Here is a 20,172-nt window from a genome sequence, read left to right as displayed (position 1 = left end):
AGGGCAAAGGTTTCTACTTTCCAATTTTGCATGGAACTCCGGACAGTACTTAAAAAGGTGCCTTTCAAGATACATCAAAGCTTACAGTTCAACTTCGAGATTTATTTCCAGCAATTCACATCTCAAATGAATAATATTTATAAAGTTGATTTTCAATGCGCCTATACTTTCAGCTGTTTGTGATAAAAGAAAAACATAATTACTGTTAAAAAAATCCAGAAATGAAGGTAATATTTTAATTACAGGTCAATGTGAGCTCTAAATTAATTTTCAATGTGCTTACACTTAAGATGAAATCTCCAAAACGTTACTACACTGTTCATGCTAAATGGGTGATAATTGTTGCATCTAATATTATTTCACCCGGAATTGCTAGATCTCATTAAACATCAGGCCAAAAGATTTTGATACAGTAAGAATTGCTACACGATAATTTTGCAATTTATGTTTGTTGTTATCCAGCTTTAATTTACAGCAATTTATAGATTTCACTTAGAGCAGCTCATAACAGGGGAACAAAGTAATGCTCCCCAGAGAAGAAAAGATCTATATTTGTACCAGTTAGGAAAACCAACTTCCCTTTTCTCTTTTAAAATCTTAAAGGAAAAAAACCCAAGTTCTCGTTTATACATAATTTGTCTTTTCTTCCCTTTCCCCAGCCTCTGTATTTATGTTTCAACCAGTCAATGCAACTTTTAACCAGCCTAGCATATTGAATGCCAGGCTCTGGCTAGGAATAACCCCCTAGAGCAAATACATTCCAGGCTGACTCCAGACAAAGTCATGCTTAGTGTGTATTGATTTAAGTCCATGGGAAAAGTTAATCATCACTAAAGTCCCACTAGTTTCATTAGCTCTAACTTTAAGCATCACTTGGCCCGAATTCAACCTATTGTTTGTAATGCAGTGCTATAATTTTTTTAAAGTGTATAGCACATATTTTGTTTTCCTCAGTGTCACAGGGCACTTCTTCTGAGGTAAAATTCATTGGATGTTTTTTAATTTTAAAGTTCAAACCTCTTTGAAAATAAAGCTACATAAAATCTGATAAAATATATATTTCACTTTGCAATTATGAACTTTGTTCCTGACTAGAAAGTCATAGTTAATTTAACTAATTTAACGTTACTACACTGTTACTACACTACAATTTAACGTTACTACACTGTTCATGCTAAATGGGTGATAATAGCTGAAATGCTGTCCCTAACCGTAGTTGATAACCCAAGAAAATCTGAAAAATGGTCTTATCTTAACAAAAATTTGGAGTGGGAGGGGGAGTAAGCTCCCCTCTGTATAGTCTCATGTTGCAGTCAAATATTTTATCCTCTTAAGATTTCCTTCAAGAGATAAACCCACCCCCATGAAAGTGACTGCATTTTAGGAATACAGAAAGGAGCCTATTGTTCACTTTCTTTATCTACAGATAGTCCTCGACTTATGACAAAAATTGGGAAATGAATTTTGAGATTAAGCAAAGTGGAAATCAAGAACTCCTCATGTGACCAGATACAACTTTATGACCATTTTTACCATATTGTTAAGCAAAACAGGCTTACCCTGGTGACTTTGCTTACTGGAAGTTGGCTGGGAAAGTAGCAAATTATGATCATGTAGCCACAAAATGCTGCCGTTGATTGTAAACATGATCACACGGCTGAGGAATGGTGCAAGAGTTGCAACTTCAAGGGCAAATCACTTTTCTCAGTGCCATTGTAATTCCAAACCATCATTAAATGAATAGTTCTCAATAAGGACGAACCTGTACTTCTATTTGAACCAAATTCAGACACGAATGAAGGCAAATATATGTGTCCTAGGATAATGTTGCAGGATCCAATCTGGGTCGGTCACTGGACCAGAGATTTTGTCTTCCGAGATTTCGGATTCATGCAGGAGCCCATCTTCAGGGAACTTCTCTCCAGCTAGAGAGAAGTTCCCTGAAGATGGGCTCCAGCATGAGTCCAAAAACTCGGAAGAGAAAACCTCCGGCCCGGTGACAGACCCAGCTTATATCCTGCAAATTAGATAGCTCTTTTTCCTGACAGTACATACATCCAGAAAGGTTGTGTATGTTGTGTTGGCTGCCACTATCTGATGTATGGAATCATGTGGCCCAGATTTTCTCCTCCTCAGACAAAAGCTGAGCAATTGTCTGTGTTTAGGTGAACAAATGAAAAGCTATCACACATTCATTTTCTTTGGTCCACAACTTTTTTTCATATCCCTACATCCCATTATTATTCCACATGAAAATAATGTAGCGATACTTTGAATTTATTGCCAAGATAACAGTATAATCTTTGCTCTTCATTTTTATCTCCGGTGATGGTCCTGCTCAGGGCAAGTATGTTTCTTATCAATGCCAGCCTTGATATATTTTATTATAACATTTCATTGATTTGGTGTTTTAGGAAGGTTATATCCCATCTCTCCATGCACAAATGTTGTCCATCTCAGATAGAGAATCAGAATTGTATAATAAGGATTGTAATGTTTAGAATGGGTTATACTTAGAGATACCTATTTTTCTATATCAGGTACCTTCATTGAAAAGCATATTTATTTTATTTTATTTAGTATCACATTTGGACTTTACAGAAGGAAGTAAAAACTAACCACTAATCAAAACTAATGAAAACATTTTTTTCTTTACCTTTGATGTGAAGTTTATATTTGCTTAGAATAGGAAGTGTTAGGTGTATAAAAGCTAACATTTCATATGATTCCATTCCAATGAAAAGAAACATCTTTGGCAAATATTTATGTAGCAATAATTTATAACAGGCTTCCCTAAAATTCGAGACAAGATTAATCTGGTTGTTGCAAGACTGAGATGAAATCCTGGAAATTTTCCTAAATACAGCTAAAGCAGAATTTCCACATAAGATGAAGATTAGGGATTTGTCTCATGTTGAAAAAAAATCTTGCTTGAGTATGACATTTAATTTTGCAGAATGGAATCTGATTAAGATACAAAACAAGAATAAATACTTCGTAAAGAGGGAAAACCCAAAAAAGGATGTGTTAAATTTTTGCCTGCATTGATGCAAAAGGAACTTGTAATTACAAAACATCCTTCATTCTATGGGATAGATGATATTTCAACAATACAACTATAGTTGCAAAAATTTCAACACCACACTTTCCTTATTTCAGGTCAACTGTTGACACTACTCCCCTTTTAAGGGGAAACTTCAGTACCTGGTTTGATTCAAACTTGTAGTCTTTAATGTCTAATGATAATTTACCCTCAAGCTGTAGTACATCCTACTGACTTGTGCATTGTGTTTTCTATGAAGCATTGTTTGAGGAGTTTCTTTGCCATTGACGACATTAAACTAGAATAACTCCCATATTTTGATTTTGTTTCCTGTTTTTCCTCTTTATTACTTCTTTTACTTCCTGATAGCATGGATGTAGTTTTCTTTGCAGTAATATATATGGAAGTGATTTCCCATGGTTTTATTTCATTTTTCCCTAGGCTAGCCTATAGTCCTGGGTTTTTCTAGTGGGGTTTCATTCATATAGTGATCAGCTCTGACCCACTTAGCTTTTTCTAGATGTCTCGGAAAGGAGAAAGGGGGGGAAGAGGCGAGGAAATAGAAGTAGTAATAGTAGTATTACAAGTTGAAATAGAAGAATTAGTTCCATCCACACTCATTTTCAATGAGAGAAGAAAATAAAAACGAATACATTGCATTCTGATATCTGCATATAACATGAAGAAGGATAAGACTCATAGATGTTACATGGTCTAAAATAAGTATCTCCCTTTTTTTTTTCTTCTGTTCAACTGTGCCCAGTTCTCAGACACTGCTTGGGCAAGTCCCTGCAGTTTTCTTGGCAAGGTTTTTCAGAAATGTTTTGACACTGCCTCCTTCATAGGGCAGAGACAAAATGATTGGACCAAGTCACCCAGATAGTTTTGTACCGGGGGGGGGGGGGGGGCTAGAACTCACACACTCATGGTTTCTAGTCCGATGTCTTAGATGCTACACCAAACTGGTTGTCTACTTTGCCATTTTATTTAACACTAAAACTGTTCCACACATTAATAGCAGTGTGAAGAGATATGCAGATGTTGTTCCTTTTTTACAGTGTTTCTTGAGCTGTAAAATGCTGTATGGTCACATAGTTTTTCAAGAGAGCTGTAAATCTGTGAAAATGTGAGATATTTCCGATGTCGAAAAATATAAAATCCATGTACTGTCATTAGTTTTGTATTTATTATGGGGAAGCGTGATAGGGCAGTGGTGGCCTAAGTATGTGAGACCCAGCAAACCTGGGTCCAAAGACTATGGGGACCCAGCCAGATGATAGGTAAGCCCAAAGGATTCAATGATGGGGGATGGGGGAAGGATAGGCAAGTGTGGGCAGTGTCCCTGTGGTCATTCGTAAGGGTAGGTGATTGCCAAGCACCCAAAATGTGATCACGTGACCATGGGAGCAATGCAACAGCCGTAACTTTGGTCCAGTTCATAAAGCCCTTCATTCAGTGCCGTCATAATTTCAAATGGTTGCTGAATGAATGACTACTTGTATACTGTACATACAGTGCAAACCTTTGAAACAATGTGCTCCAAACATGAGGAAGCACATAAAAGCTCTTTTTTCCCTACTCTATATAGCAACCATATATTTTTTCAAATCCATGTTGCTGTTTTGGAAATAAGCATGCACACCACTTTGCTATGCTGAAGTCTAGGGAAAAAAGCATATGCTTTAATGATTCATAAGTACTGTCTCGTATCTACTCCCTCATGTATAAAAAAATTGCTGAAAAGTTTTGCATAATCCTACCTGTAACTTCTTCCATCACTTTGATGTGCTAATCCCTTCATTAATTTACCTGCCTTGCAGCAAACAGAACTTCTGTTTCCCCATTTTTTGTAATGGGGAAGTGGTGAATTATTTTAACTTTCCAGGGAAAAACAAAAACTGCTTCTGTGCCTCCAAAAAGCTAAGAGAGATGATTACAGATGAACTGTGAACCCAAAGAGAAAGGAAAGAAAGGAATTAAAGGATTCTGAAGTTTTTAAGCTCTGTCCATTATGGTGTAAAACTCTATGAAAACATTCCTAAATTCTTTTTAACCAGTTATTTCAAGCTCTTTTTCATTTGCTTGGAACTTCTAAACTATAAGTTTGCTCTCCCCAGGAGTTATCCTCTCAAAAATGATTTATATTTTTTGTTTAAGAACATCCAAAATTATTTGGTCACTTGAGAACTGAAAAGGAAATACATAAAACGTAAGCATTTAAATATTTCCAGGTCTGACTCTAAACAGGAAATCAGTAAAATGTCATATAATTATTATGGCTGTTTTAGGTGCAGCAGATTTAGCTAAACTTGATTTATGCTAAATATTTTCATAATTTCATAACTACTTGCACATTTACATGCATAGCAACTCAGAAATTGTTACATTCAATTCTTAGACATCCAAATGCAAGATACAAAACAAATAAAGGCTTCCTTGAATTGAGTTGACTCCTGATGGCTATATGGATACGGCCAATCAATTTTCTTAGCAATAGCAATAGCACTTAGACTTATATACCCCATTTACAGAGTCAGCATATTGCCCCCAACAATTTGGACCCTCATTTTACCCACTACATAAGGATGGAAGGCTGGGTCAACTTTGAGACTGATGGGATTTGAAATGCCAAATTGCAGACAGACAGCAGTCAGCAGAAGTAGCCTGCAGTACTGCATTCTAACCACTGCACCACTGAGGCTCTTAAAAACTATATGGAAGTTGTTTGCCACTGCCTTCTTCTGGAATCCTTTTTTGATTTCCCAGCTTGGACTTCTTCACAGCTTTGCATTTACGTTCTAAAGGGATCTAGTCCTGCTTAGCTTTTCAACCAAAGTTGGCTAGATGTTGCCACCTGCTATGATGCATAATGCAGGTAATCATCAACTTACAACCATTTATTAAGTGATTGTTCAAAGTTACAGCTGCTCTGATAAAAGTGATTGAAAGCTTATTCTCACAGCATCCTCACAGTCATGTGATCAAAATGTAGACCCTTGGCAACTGGCATGCATTTATGACAATTGCAGCATTCCGGAGAGGAGGGGGGGTGTTATGTGAGTTCCATTTGAGACCTTCCCAGGCAAGCAAAGTTAATAGGGGGAACAGGATTCACTTAACAACCACACGATTCACTTAACAATTGCAGCGATTTGCAAAAATGGTTCTAAAATGGAACAATTCACTTAACAACCACCTTAGCAGCAGAAATTCTGACGCCAATTGTAGTAGTAGGTTAAGGTGTACCTGTAAGTAACTCATCCAAATATGATTCATTTTCTTGTTGAATTAACTTGTTACAAACGTTAACAACTATGAGTGCATAAATTTTATTATCATTTGCTGTGCAATTAATAGATTTGAGCTTTCAAGGATGAGGGGTGGATAAATTCAAAATATGAGCTCCTTTGCAGTAGACTGTTCCATTGGGCTCAGCTCTGTTCAAAATGGCTTTGAGTATGGTTGCTTTGCTGCTTTGTTCTTACTGTCTACATTCAATTCCTAATCCCAGTAAAAACCCTTCAGTTTTGGAAGGAAACAAAGTAAGACATACAAAATTCACCAGTTTGAGAATGGAATGTTTTGCAGAACTGCAGACTGTACTGAACCTCTTCTGGTATGTACCACTTCAACAGGCAGTTTTTAAAATTTTCCAGAAGTAAATCCTCTGAATCAGAAGAGGTTCAGAATGTCCCATACCTAGAGTTTTGGCAAGAAGCAGACTTGTTTCCTAGTCTGATACCCAAGGGCAGCCCAAACAACTTCTGGAAACTAGTAAAGTGATTGCTAGAATGGCATGGTCCAGAAGACAGCACAAATCAAGATGGAAAATAGAACATTTTCAAAACATTCTGTCCCAAAATTGTACAGAGAATGTCTGGTAAGAGAACAGAGGATATCACTTTCTTTGGCAAAAAAAGAGAGAGTTGATTTTATTCTGGGAATAATATGAGAACAGATTGGAAATCTAGAGAGAGGCAGATAATCAGGTTGTCTACAATGACCAGCAAAGAAGCACAGTTATTTTATAGATTGTACAAGAAGGTGTTTGGCTACTCTTCATAGTGTTAGGTTATGTTTTCTCTACCTTTGATGTTAGAGGAAAGGAGCAGAGTTTTCTGAACAAATAAAACTAGCGTGTAAATGAAGCTTACCGTTGGTGAAGGTGTTCACATAGTATCTTCGCCCCTGAGGGGACATATAACTTTGCCAGCCAGGTGGAAGATGACCATTTTGAGAATCTTCTCCAACTTGAGGAATGACCTTCCTAGGCTTCTGTTGAAAGAATGACAGAAAAAGCAAGATTTTACAGAAGAAGTTACAGAATGAAATTCAAGCACACCCTTAAAATTTCCTGGGAACAGAATAGTGCAGTTTGAATACTCAATAAGCTTTAGATTCCAAACATCCCAATTATCTTACCATCTGCAGATTGAGAAATCTATTCAGGCCTTTCATAAAAGGAACATTCTGAGGAAACAGGGAAGATAATGGAATGTTGTGGAACCTGTACTGTAGCAATTCAACAATATTATTGCTTATAGTGGTTGGAAAAGAAACATACTTCATGCCCTGCCTGAAAGGCAAATTCACACACTGTCTATGTTTATAATATCCTTATGCATCAACAACATTGGTAAAATCCACCAACTGGATGAGTTTTAGCAACCAAATGCTGCCCCTATAAAACCATTCTGAGGAATTCAGGGACCAACAGTAATATAAATATTTTGCTGGTGACATTCATCCTAAACTGTTTGTTAGGCTAGATACAATGAAACTGGCTCATGTATTTTCAAATCAACCAAAACCATTGTTCAAGCATTCCGAAAACAACAACACAAGTACCATCTTGCAGATTCACAATTTAAAGCAAGTGAAGCTCAAGATTGTCGTTTTGCTTCTATCCACCTAACACTTTATGATCAGGAAAATACTCAAGCTCCTCACAGTATATTGCTACATCCTCAAGACATATATATTGTCCAACTTCTTCTGTGGTCATTGAAATATACAAACATTGATATATAGATGGCAGATTTGAGAAAGGAAGAGGCAGGAAATGATGGAAAAAGTAGGATGTGAACCCAGTTGCATCAGAAGCAAGAGAATCTGTGGGGATAGCAAAGCACTTGAATCTATGAGGTTATATCCAATTATATTCAGTCAACAGAAGAACTGGTATAGCTTATGTGTGAATTACATCTCTTCCTGCAACTTTCTGAACAGATTTGGTTGTTCAGGAGAAGTGGGAACAGTGGGATCATCCAGGTCAGAAAGATACACAGTATATTGCATTAGAGAAGATAGCAAAGACAACTCTCATGGCAGAAGCAGACTTCTACTCAAGCTAATGCCACGCATAGTCCCAGTACCAAAGCATAGTGAAAATCATCATCTGTGTGACAAAAGAAGAAATACAATTAAGGGATCCAATATATGCAAGTGGAGCCAACAGCCTTTTTTTCAAATCCACAATCATTATTCCCATTATTGCAATTATACAATATAAGTGCATACGGCACCCAGCAACAAGGGAACAAAGTGCTCTGCGAAAGAAAGCAGCCTTATGGATTCTCTTACCAGGCTGCGTGGAATGGGATAGAGAAAACAAACCAATTAGACTTCCAGCTCATCATCTTACAACGTCCCTATGCAACTGCAGTGGAAGAAACAACAAGTTGCAAAGCAGAAACATGGCTGGGCATTGCTCCAAGTTGATTACAAGCAGCTGTGCATTAATAGCTTTTGGCTGTGTCCATTACAGCTGGGAGACACGGGCCAGCTCTTCTCTAACCAGCTACAGTACTACTCCAGCTTCAAGAGTGGGCTGCAGGGAAAGAAAGGCATAATACTAAGGCCCTTAAGTCTCATTATCACAGTAGCCTAACAGTATTACTCATTAGAATGGTATGTGCTGCACATGACTCAGTTCTGCTCTTATGCACAATACTGCTGTTCATTACCAGGTGTTCAAGACTCCATATAAGTCAGACATTCATGAAAGATTCCACTAGGTCACTGTGATCATGGATTCCACTGCTTTAGAGCTTCTCTGGTGGAAGTAAGATCTCTTTTCCCATAAGCAGAACCCACCTTTGGAATCTGAACTCCTGGCAATGATTTGGTTTCTTTACTTCAACTGGAATGTGCTAATACTAAAGGTTCATGCTCCTTTCATAAACAGACTGGCAGTACTGAAGCAGGTAGAACAGGTATATGGGATGCTCTTGAAGAATGAGCCACAATGAAGAATTTCAAGACTTTCCACCAGTGAAGATAGAAAGAAAGAGAGATTAAAATTTAGATTTTAATAAAGTTCATTAGCTTCTGTTTTCATTTTACATCTATGGATTGGTCTTACTTAGTAAGCTAAATGACTGCCTCTTCTAGCTCTCTCTAACACATAAGAAACCTTACAAGTAAACTTTTTCTCCATCCAGTTCAGCATTGCATACAGTACATTGACTAGTAATTGCTCCCCCAGGATACATTGGATACATACCTTACATTCTGTGCTAAGGTCACTTCAACATTATTACTATTTTAGTTTCTCTAAACCTCAGAAACATTTTGAAGGTGATCAGACTTCAGTGGAAAAAGCAGGCAGGCAAGAAGTAATGAAACAAGGGGAATTTGACAAAATAAGATCTGCTTATTTTGCCTGAGCTACTGAAGGGAAGTTGCAGAATTCTCAAGCTTAAAGGACGCAAAATTTGGGAGCTGGGAGGAAGGGTGAGAAAGAATTCCTTCATTTAAAATGTCCCTTTCAAATGAAGCTACTCTACCTCAAAGAAACAACCCCACCCAGTTTCATGGTGGTTTCACCTACACAAGGCTAAGTCAAAAATGCTGTAAATCAGGTTAGCTGCATTCCAACATTGCTGGTATTCTGGAAATACAGAGGTCCAGGGTAGTCTGCAACCTGTCACAGAAGACCTGTGTGGAAATTCCATTAAAAAAACTCTTCAGTTTTTATTTCAACATGGCTGCTGGATACCCTTCTATGCACCCGATACATACAATATTGCTTTGGAAAACCAGGTTTGTTTTCTCTTCCCTTAGCCAAATAGCAACAGAAAGGAAATATTGGCTGCATGGGTAGAGCAGAGGATGGGCAGCAGTGCTGAAATTCAATTTTTTTACTACCGGTTCTGTGAGCTTGACAGGGGAAGGATACTGTAAAATCCCCATTCCCACCTCATTCTGGGGCCAGTCAGAGATGGGTGGCATTTGCCGGTTCTCCAAACTACTCTAATTTTTTGCTACGGGTTCTCCAGAACCTGTCAGAATCTGCTGAATTTCACCCCTGATGGGCATAGAGGGAAGAGATAATATATTTTAAAAAATGAATTTGTGATCCTACCTCACTGCCCTTTTTAGAGAAACTCAGAACCTATAGACATTGGATTGGGTATTAAACCAAAAGCAAGGCTTTTGAGTAATCAGTTCATTCAGATGGTTAGTAGTCATTGGGTGAGAGGCTTTACGCTGTAAGCAAGGTTTTTGGAAGATGTCAGGCCAATGTTATGTGAGTGCTCTAGTTGCCTCTTGTTTTCCACATATTTTCAATTGGTTTTAACTTCTGTAGCAATTTGGCACTGAGTTACTTGATGGAATACCTGTACCTTCAGGAACTGTTTGGAAACTTGCCTGTAGAGCTTATATATGCATTACACAAGGAGAAGCTTTTCATGTACAGACTTCTCCCTCGAGAAATGTATTTAGCATTGTTATTGCTGTTGTTGTTACTATCATTAATGCCTAAAGATGTTTCTCTAAAGACTTATTTTTGGCTTAATTATTGTTCTTGATCTATTTTGGAATATTATCGGACTAATTTTAGGCTAATGCTTCATGATATTTTATACTGCTTTCTCAGCTTTCAAGGATTATTATAAAGATTTGTGGCTATAGTTACTGTTTTGGTTGTTATTGTACTATTAATTTTTAAATGATGAGCTACTGTGACAGAACTTTTGTATTAAAATGTCTGTAATAAATATTCACACAGAAAAGTTTCTTAAGATGAGTGCCAATTTAGTTTAGTGGTTAAAATGCTGAACTGGAAACTGAGACACTATGAATTCCAGTCCTCTTTCTGGCACAGAAACCATCTGGATGACTTTGGGCCACCTGTTCCCTGTCTCCCTTGGCCCAACCCACCTCATAGGGTTATTGCTATGGGGATGGTGCATTATGTATGTCATCATCAATTATACAAAGAACCAAAGATATAAATAAAATAAATATACATTGGAGGGGATGGGGATTGCAGAGGAATATTCAGGTACTATATGGTACTATAACAATTTGACATTAAGCAAACTCTTTGAGTCAGTGGTGAAATTCAATTTTTTTACCACCGGTTCTGTGGCTGTGGCTTGGTGGGCGTGGCAGGGGAAGGATACTGCAAAATCCCCACTCCAGGGCGAAGGATATTTCAAAAACTCCATTCTCTCCCCACTCTGGGGCCAGCCAGAGGTGGTATTTGCCAGTTCTCAGAACTACTCAAAATTTCTGCTATGGTTCTCCAGAACCTGTCAGAACCTGCTGAATTTCACCCCTGCTTTGAGTTGATAAGAAGAGTCCACCCCACATTCCTTAAAGTCCTTAATTAAATTTCTGGGATTTTATGGACAACTGGAAGAATTAGGCTTTCTTTCCTGAAACCAAGTAGGTTGGATAGTACAGGTCACTTTAATAGAATACCCTTAAGCCCTCTTTCATTTTTTGTCAACAGAAAATGGGATTGGCCAGTGGGAGGAAAACGAACAACAATAATGCTGAGTTTGGAACCTCTTGTGATAAGGTCATCATTCCATCCATATTCTGGAATCCCAGCAGCGTATTTGGAAGTAGTCACTGTTGCATGACAATCTATAACTGCAAAATCGAGTCTAAAAAATCTACAGCACTGTCCAGTTAGAATCACGAAAATAAATCTGTCTACTTATTCAGTAATTGAAATTTTGCAGCCTCTCTTAGCACCCATCTGTGTACATCTGTCCATGCAAAAAGTGAACAATTTAGCATTCTTCAGAAAGACTCATTTCTACACATATGCAATCTGTCCATATGCTGCTTTCCATAACAGCATCATGTGGGGCTGCTACTTTTTGCCAAGAAATTAAACTATACATCAGCCAGCTTGAAGAAAATAATTGGTGTTCCAAGGAGGGCTATAGAAGCAGCAGTGTAGAACTTAAAAAAACAAACTTGTGGAAGGTTTCTGCTTCAAGCAGAATCCAGGCAAATACACAACACATGTACTGTTGAACAGAGTCTGTGACTTTTAAAAGATGCTCAGCTGTTGACAAAAACAGACTGTTATTGCAAGTCTCTTTCTTCTATTCAAGTGTACAGGAAGATATCATCTTACAAGATGAAGGGAAGAACAATAATCAATATGACAATGGCATGTTATACACTATTTTTTTTAAATTAAAACTACAGGGGGAATGATATAAGGCTGTTGCTTATATGGTTTCTCTTTAAAAAGTTATTCTTCAATGAACATTATCAGTCAACCCTAAAAAATGTAGCCACAATGTTTCTGGATTCAAATGAGCCTGGGAATTACTTTTATCTACAAGATTGATTTACTACTCACTATGTAGATCCTGGCTGAGGTTACACGGCAGTATTGGTGAAGTATTAGAAATGTACATATATGTTTCAATTACCTCTGAAAAAGTGTTCCAAGATTAAAACATTGAGACTTCTTATCCTGAATGCAAAAACAACTTTGGAGGACATAATGATTCATCCATCTCCCTTATATACATCAGTGCTTTCATTTAATATGCACCCAGAACGAATCTTTCAGTTAGAGGCAAAAACTGGGAATAACACGTTCTACAGGAATTGATTATAATTCTGCTGTGGAATGTTCACATATAACTGCTAAGTTGTTTGTTTGTTTGTTTATCACATTTGGAAGCCACCCATCTCCCACACAGAGCAATTCGCTACAAATCTCACAGAGAGCTTCTCCAATAGTTCTTGAAAATAGCCTCATTAGGTCATGAGCACAAATCTCTATAAAAAATATTACACAGGATGCCTAAGCGTTGAATATCAGAAGAACTCCCTTGTCACTCCTCCCTCAAAATAGCCCTTGAATTGTGCATCAAAGATGCGGCGAGGAATTTGTCTGTTAAGTAATAATGTTTACAATGAAATGAGAGAACGCTGTGTGCCAAAAGTATTGTTTATAACAATTGGATATATAAACACTGAGATCCTCACAGCAAGTCCCAGAAGATGAACTAGCTATTGTAAATGCAGTCTGATAATGCCTATCACTGCACACAGTGCATACTTCATGAAGAAATGGATTGTGAATCTACTATGTAGAACAGAAAATGAGATTCTTCTGTTGTTTGTAACAGAGTCATTTTTTTTTGGTGCAGTTTTCTATGTGGAGGTCTAACAGTATTTCCTCAGTTCTTTGCATATTAGTAGAATTATGGGATGGGAGGGAGCGCATGGATATGATATGGGTGTTTTGAATGAACAATGCCGCTATGGCATATTTTAAAAGTCAGCTAGCTTCTTCTGACACAATCTGTTTTAAAAAGATACAGAATATTGCCCTCCCACCATCAATCTCAACCGTCAGGATTTCACTCTAGGAGTCCAAGGACATATTTTGCTTTAATCATACTCGGCAGCTTCCTGCCAACCCACAAATTTGCCCCAATTTGTTACATGTTCCCAAACACAAAGAATTCACTCTCCCACACAATCCCAACATTTTTTTAATCATCATTATTTAGCAAGATCTTTAGCTTGTTTTACAAAGCCTATGTCTACTTCTTTCAGCAATGTTTAGACAGCTCTTTATAAGCGTTTAATGGACACTGCACTAAGCCCGCATTAAAGATACTCCTTTAAACATGCTATTTCTAACAAGTAATGAAATTTGATACATCCTGACCCTTCATACAGTGTGGTCTGTTTTAATCAGAACCACTAAATATCTTACAGTGGTGACTCTCAGAATTTGACCGAGGTCTTCTGCAATTCCCAAATCCATACAGAGTGGGAAAAAAACTCAGATAAAAACTGTATCCCAAAGTATAGGTATGACTAAATTTCAAGCTGAATCATCTTCTATAAACATATCAAATCAAAATTTCTCAATGAATCAATTTTACCCCTACAGAATGCCATCTTACCAATGGGAAGTTTTGCCAAACCTCTTGTAGAATCTATGATCCAAGCAGAACTGACTGAAACCTTCCCTTCTGTTTGCAAGATGAGGACGGAAATTACCCACTGCCTGTTCTGCTGTCCAGGCACAATTAAACAGCCAATGCCTTATGTGAAAACTCAGAGGAAGAGCAAACTACTTAAAGGGATCTTTTTTTATGTGTCAACACATTTCAGCACTTCACTCTGTTCTTTGGAAATCAAAAGGGGGCATTCTAGAGACTTTCCAGATGGGAAAGCTAGTGGAAGTCTTGCCAATTTTCAAATGTCTGTGTAGGTGATGGAGAGCACAAAACAAGGGTCTGTATCACTGACCTAGTGCTCCCTATATACAGACAGGCTTTGTCCAGCCTTCCTTGGTCTGGTCCCAGCTTCCTTGGCCCTTTGTATAGCCTGTCTGTCTCCCTACAATCTTTTCCCCTGACTTCATATAAAGCCAAGTCTTTGTACTCAGAATAACCCAACTTCAAAACTGTTGCAAAATTAAACCCCATCACATGATTCAGTGGGCACTGTAAGAATGCAAGACCTAGCAAATATAGGATGAATTATGTTTGTTTATGCGGTCCTGAAGTGGACCCTTACCTCCACTATTTTCCAAAAGAGGAAAGATAAACAAAAATGTTTGCAGCATTGCCTTTTTATACAAGAGAAAGATAACATCCTGCTTTCTGCCATCCTTGTGTTTTTAACGTCAATACATAACCAGTGTTATAACATAGTATAGGTATAGTCCTGCTTAGAATCTTTTAGAGAAACACTAGCTATTGACAATGGCCTTGAATTAAAGTGATATGATAGAATGTAAGGATACAGTATATTGTAGCACAAGCTTGAGTTCCACACTTCCTGAAAAAATGTTTGTAGATCTTTTGGTCCAGCATTATTTTTTCTGGAAAAATGTCCAATTCTTCAATATATTATATTACAGTGATGCTGAAAGTCTGAACTGTTATAAACTGTACTATCAGCACAGTGGTGGGTTCTGGATCCCGTTGCAACTGGTACAGTGCAACAGGGCCGGGTTCCCACCACTTGAATGTGTGCAGCACGCGCATGTGTACTTATTGGCCGCAATGCTCCCAGACACCTCCGCAATGCTCCAGCTGCTTGGCAGAGCATCGTGCAGGCACCGTACGCTCCGTGCACATGCATGGAAGCCCCGAAAACTTCAAACACCGGTAAGGAGCGCAGGTGGGTGGGTGGGCCCTCCGGAGCACTGCACCAGAACGGTACCTGGTGCTCTTGGCAGGCACCGTATGCCCATATCAGGGTGTACCAGTCATAACCCACCACTGTTAACAGATGTGTTATTAAGACACAAAAGAGCTGAAGACAAAGGTCTCAAGGATGCTACCAACCTAACACCAGGGATGGGATTCTACTTGTTCGGACCGATTCGGGTGAACCCCCAACAATCAGATGGGCCACCCACATGCCCACACTATTTTAACTTCTCAGCTGATTCGTGAGGCAGAGCAGAGTGCCACGCAAATCAGCTGTGTTACTCCTCTGAAGAAACCTGGAAGTGAAGATTTCTTCAAACTGCGCACACCAGTGGTTGCTCCCAGTTCGGCCAAATCAGTAGTAGCTGTGGTGGGAGGCTCCACCCACCTGCCCGGACCCTTCTGCGCATGCACAGAAGTGTTGCATGCGCACGGGAGGGCACCCGAACCGGTAGTGGAAAAATTGGCAACCCACCACTGATGCATGTGCTTGCAGCAAATCACACGATCATCAAACTGATTGTTAAACCGGGAGGATCCCACCACTGCCTAACATCAACAATTCCATAACTTCAGGTGTTGATTCAATATGCACAAGATGTACATCATCTTATGCTGGTTACAGTTTCCACATTTCAAAAATTCAGTGTGAACTTCGTCAGAAGCTGCTACTTTCCTTTCCTGATAAATGTAAACTTCTGTTTTAAACCACTTGAAAATATTTATCTCTCTGCCAGGTTTATCATATTGACAGTGTATTTTCTAACTGAGATTTGTTTTGATTTTTTAAAAGACTTGTACATGATCATTTTGAAATCAGGAGCAGGAATTTAGGAAGGAGAAACAATTCAAACACCTTATAAATCAAATCAATCAACCAATCTTTTCAACTGAAATTTCAAATGTAATATGAGATCCCATTTGATGTGTTTCCCATAGAGAAGATACTTTAGCATCAATTTATTTAAATGCTAGTCATGTCTGTCAACTCAAAATCAAAAGTACTGTAACTTTCTACAACAAAAAAAGAAGAAAGAGAGAGATAAAAAGCCTCCAAAGCTATCGTATACACTGTACCTAGTGTTAATCATTAATTTGGGAAGAGAAATGACCTTCCATTTCATGGATCATTCCACCAACTATTTAAAATATCCTGCTCCAAAAAGGAGGCTTTTGCTGTGTTTTTAAAAAAATATTCTGGTGCTTGTTATATTCTCCCTTTTATTTTTATTCATCCACATTAAAAACAACAACAAAAACTCCATGAAGGCTATACTCCCAGTGGTTGTGTCATACTTTAATTTAATAATGATTTGATCGTATATACCCATTAGTATTCTGCTTAGTCAGTATCAGATTGATACATTTTATAACATTTTGTTCTATAAAATGAACTAGTCATGACAATGACTAGTGCTGCATATGCTGATTATTTAGATGAATCTGCCACGGAAATGGTTTCACATGATTTCCTGATTTATCTTGAAAAAGGATACCCTTCACAGTGAAAGTTCAACACTTGCTCAACAGAAAAAATGCTTCTCATTTACAGGAAACCCCTCATAGAGCACAGGGATCCTAAAGAGGAAACATCTGTGTATGCATAAAGGGAATATATTTTGCACTATGAGATGGCTAATCCTAAGAGTTCACTAGCATCTGCAAATAACTCTAGATATAAAGAGATGTGTAGACAATACAATACTCTAAAACTGTGAAATATTGCTAGCACAAAACAATGCCTTTTAATAGCCATAGCAGTTAAACATTTAATAATTTACAGAAACATTTAATAATTTACATACTATACTTAAACATTTAGGGGGTGGCATGGTGGTTTAGTGGTTAAGATGCTGGGCTAGTCAGCTAGAAAGCCGGTAGCCTAGGTTCAAGATCTGAGTTCCACGTGACGGGGTGGGCTCCCATCATCGCCCCAGCTCCTGCCAACTGCAGTTCGAAAGCATACAAATACAAGTAGATAAATAGGTACCACTTTGACGGGAAGATAACATTGTTCTGCAATGTCATCCTGGCCATATGATTGTGGAAATGTATATTTGGACAGCACTGCCTCAATGGCCTTGAAATGGAGATGAGCACTGCCCCCTATAGTCAGCAATGACTAGCAGAGTAAAATCTGCAGGGACTCCTTCACCTTTTTAAACCTTTTACTTCCAATTTTCCAATTTAATAAAATTTGTATGCCGCCCACTCCCTAGGGACTCTTAAACATTTAATTATGAATACAACAAATACAACAAATATTTGGAAACACTGGAATCATTGGTATACTATTCTCTTCTGAGCATCCACTAAATGCCAATTCAGTGTTGCTTCTATGTATAATGAGCAAAATGGTTCTTAGCTAAATAGGCATCATCTTATGCATATAAGGTATTTATATGTTAAATATTTCATGCTACTCTCAATTATATGCCATAGTTGAAGTGAAGTAATTAATAAGATTACCTATTCCTCGCAATCTTATCCTTTTCAATAGAAATCCTTAAAAAAGAAGAAGCCCTAAGCATTATAATACAATACAATAGCAGAGTTGGAAGGGACCTTGGAGGTCTTCTAGTCCTCCCCCCTGCCTAGGCAGAAAACCCTATAATATTTCAGACAAATGGCTATCCAACATCTTCTTAAAGACTTCCAGTGTTGGGGCATTCACAACTTCAGGAGGCAAGCTGTTCCACTGATTAATTGTTCTAACAGGAAATTTCTCCTCAATTCTAAGTTGCTTCTTTCCTTGATTAGTTTCCACCCATTGCTTCTTGCTCTACCCTCAGGTGCCTTGGAGAATAGTTTGACTCTCTCTTCTTTGTGGCAATCCCTGAGATATTGGAACACTGCTATCATGTCTCCCCTAGCCCTTCTTTTCATTAAACTAGACATACCCAGTTCCTGCAACCGTTCTTCATATGGTTTAGTCTCCAGTCCCCTAATCACCTTTGTTGCTCTTCTCTGCACTCTTTCTAGAGTCTCCACATCTTTTCTCCATCATGGGGACCAAAATTGAATGCAGTATTCCACGTATGGCCTTACCAAGGCATTATAAAGTGGTATTAACACTTTACGCGATCTTGATTCTATCCCTCTGTTTATGTAGCCTAGAACTGTGTTGGCTTTTTTGGCAGCTGCTACACACTGCTGGCTCATATTTAAATGATTAGAACTAGGACTCCAAGATCCCTCTCACAGTTACTACTATTGAGGAACGTACCATCTATACTGTACCTGTGCATTTCGTTTTTCTTGCCTAAATGTAGAACCTTATTCTTTTCACCATTGAATTTCATTTTATTAGATAGTGCCCAATGTTCAAGTTTGTCAAGATCTTTCTGTATCTTTAGCCTGTCTTCTGGAGTGCTGGCTATTCCTGCCAGCTTGGTGTCATCTGCAAATTTAATGAGTTCACCATTTATTCCCTCATCCAAATCATTGATGAAGATGTTGAAGAGTACTGGGCCTAAAACAGAGCCTTGGGGTACTCCACTGCATACCTCCATCCCTGTAGATGCAATTCCATTGAGGACTACATGTTGAGTGCGGTTGGTCAGCCAGTTACGAATCCATCTGGTGGTGATGCTGTCCAACCCACATTCTTCTACTTTATCTAGCATTATGGAAATGTAAACTTTAAATGGTTAAATATTTCAAGTCATTTTAACCTTATTTACAAAAGAAGATATAAAAATGGAAAACATACGAGAGGAAAAAAGAACAAAAACTCCCACATCTTATACTGACTAATACAAAAGACTAATACAAAAGTGCTTCATATCACCGGATTTATTTTACTAAAATGTTACCATTACAACAATTTCTGCTTTATTTTTATGGTAACAATTCTGAAAATCAGGAAGGGGAAAGCACTGTTTGACCTTATTGTAGGGCTTAATTTTGAGATTCACCTTGGTGTACATATGTACATGCAAAGCACATATACATATACATGTTACTAATCTGTAGAAAAAGAACAAATATAACACATACTATCAGGCTGACCACTGAAATCTGAAACTTGTTTGTTTGTTTGTTTGTTTTATTGAGCTTGTATGCCGCCCACTCCCGAAGGACTCCGGGCGGCTTACAATAAAACAAGGGAGGGGGATAATACACAAGACAACATATTAAAATATACAACAGTCACAATTTCCGAGGGGCTGGATATTTAGAAAGCCCCCCGGCCTGCTGGAGCAGCCAGGACTTAACGGCTTTACGGAAGGCCGGGAGGGTAGTGAGGGTCCGGATCTCCACGGGGAGATCGTTCCAGAGGGCTGGAGCTGCAACAGAGAAGGCTCTCCCCCGGGGAGTCGCCAGCCGACACTGGCTGGCAGATGGGATCCGGAGAAGGCCTAACCTGTGTGATCTAATCGGTCTATGGGAGGTAGGTTCAACTGTTTAAAAAGCTATAAACACAAACCAAAACATCTCACAGCCCTTTATGTACCAGATTGTTTGGTTCACTATAACTAAAGCTTTCAAACAATATGTAACATTTATCTTAATTTTGGTGGTGAAGGCTGTCTAAAGAAGTTATATTTTAGCCAACATAGTAAAGCCATTAGCCATTAGACTGCAAAAATAAAAAAATGAAACAAGATGAATCACTTCAGATTTTTTACCACTTGGGGCTGCTTTTTTTCTTTCATATAACCTGAAAGCTGTATCATTCCATTG

The 20,172-nt window shown here is 38.2% G+C and overlaps 1 protein-coding gene across 1 annotated transcript in view; it reads right to left on the bottom strand.

Moving 5' to 3' along the window:
* GAS7 (growth arrest specific 7) overlaps positions 1-20,172 on the bottom strand; it is a 144,859-nt gene that overhangs the window by 67,061 nt on the left and 57,626 nt on the right. The window contains exon 2 of the mRNA XM_087709836.1: positions 7,198-7,318. Within this exon, the coding sequence (XP_087565962.1) occupies positions 7,198-7,318 (121 nt within the window). The remainder of the gene's footprint in view (positions 1-7,197; positions 7,319-20,172) is intronic.

The sequence above is a fragment of the Thamnophis sirtalis genome, unplaced genomic scaffold (assembly GCF_051295495.1).
Source record: "Thamnophis sirtalis isolate CommonGarterSnake01/CBP01778 unplaced genomic scaffold, rThaSir2_p1.2 scaffold_3, whole genome shotgun sequence".
NCBI classification, from domain to species: domain Eukaryota; kingdom Metazoa; phylum Chordata; class Lepidosauria; order Squamata; family Natricidae; genus Thamnophis; species Thamnophis sirtalis.
Note: the sequence above shows the minus strand (reverse complement) of the source record. Positions and strands in the feature narration are given on the sequence as shown.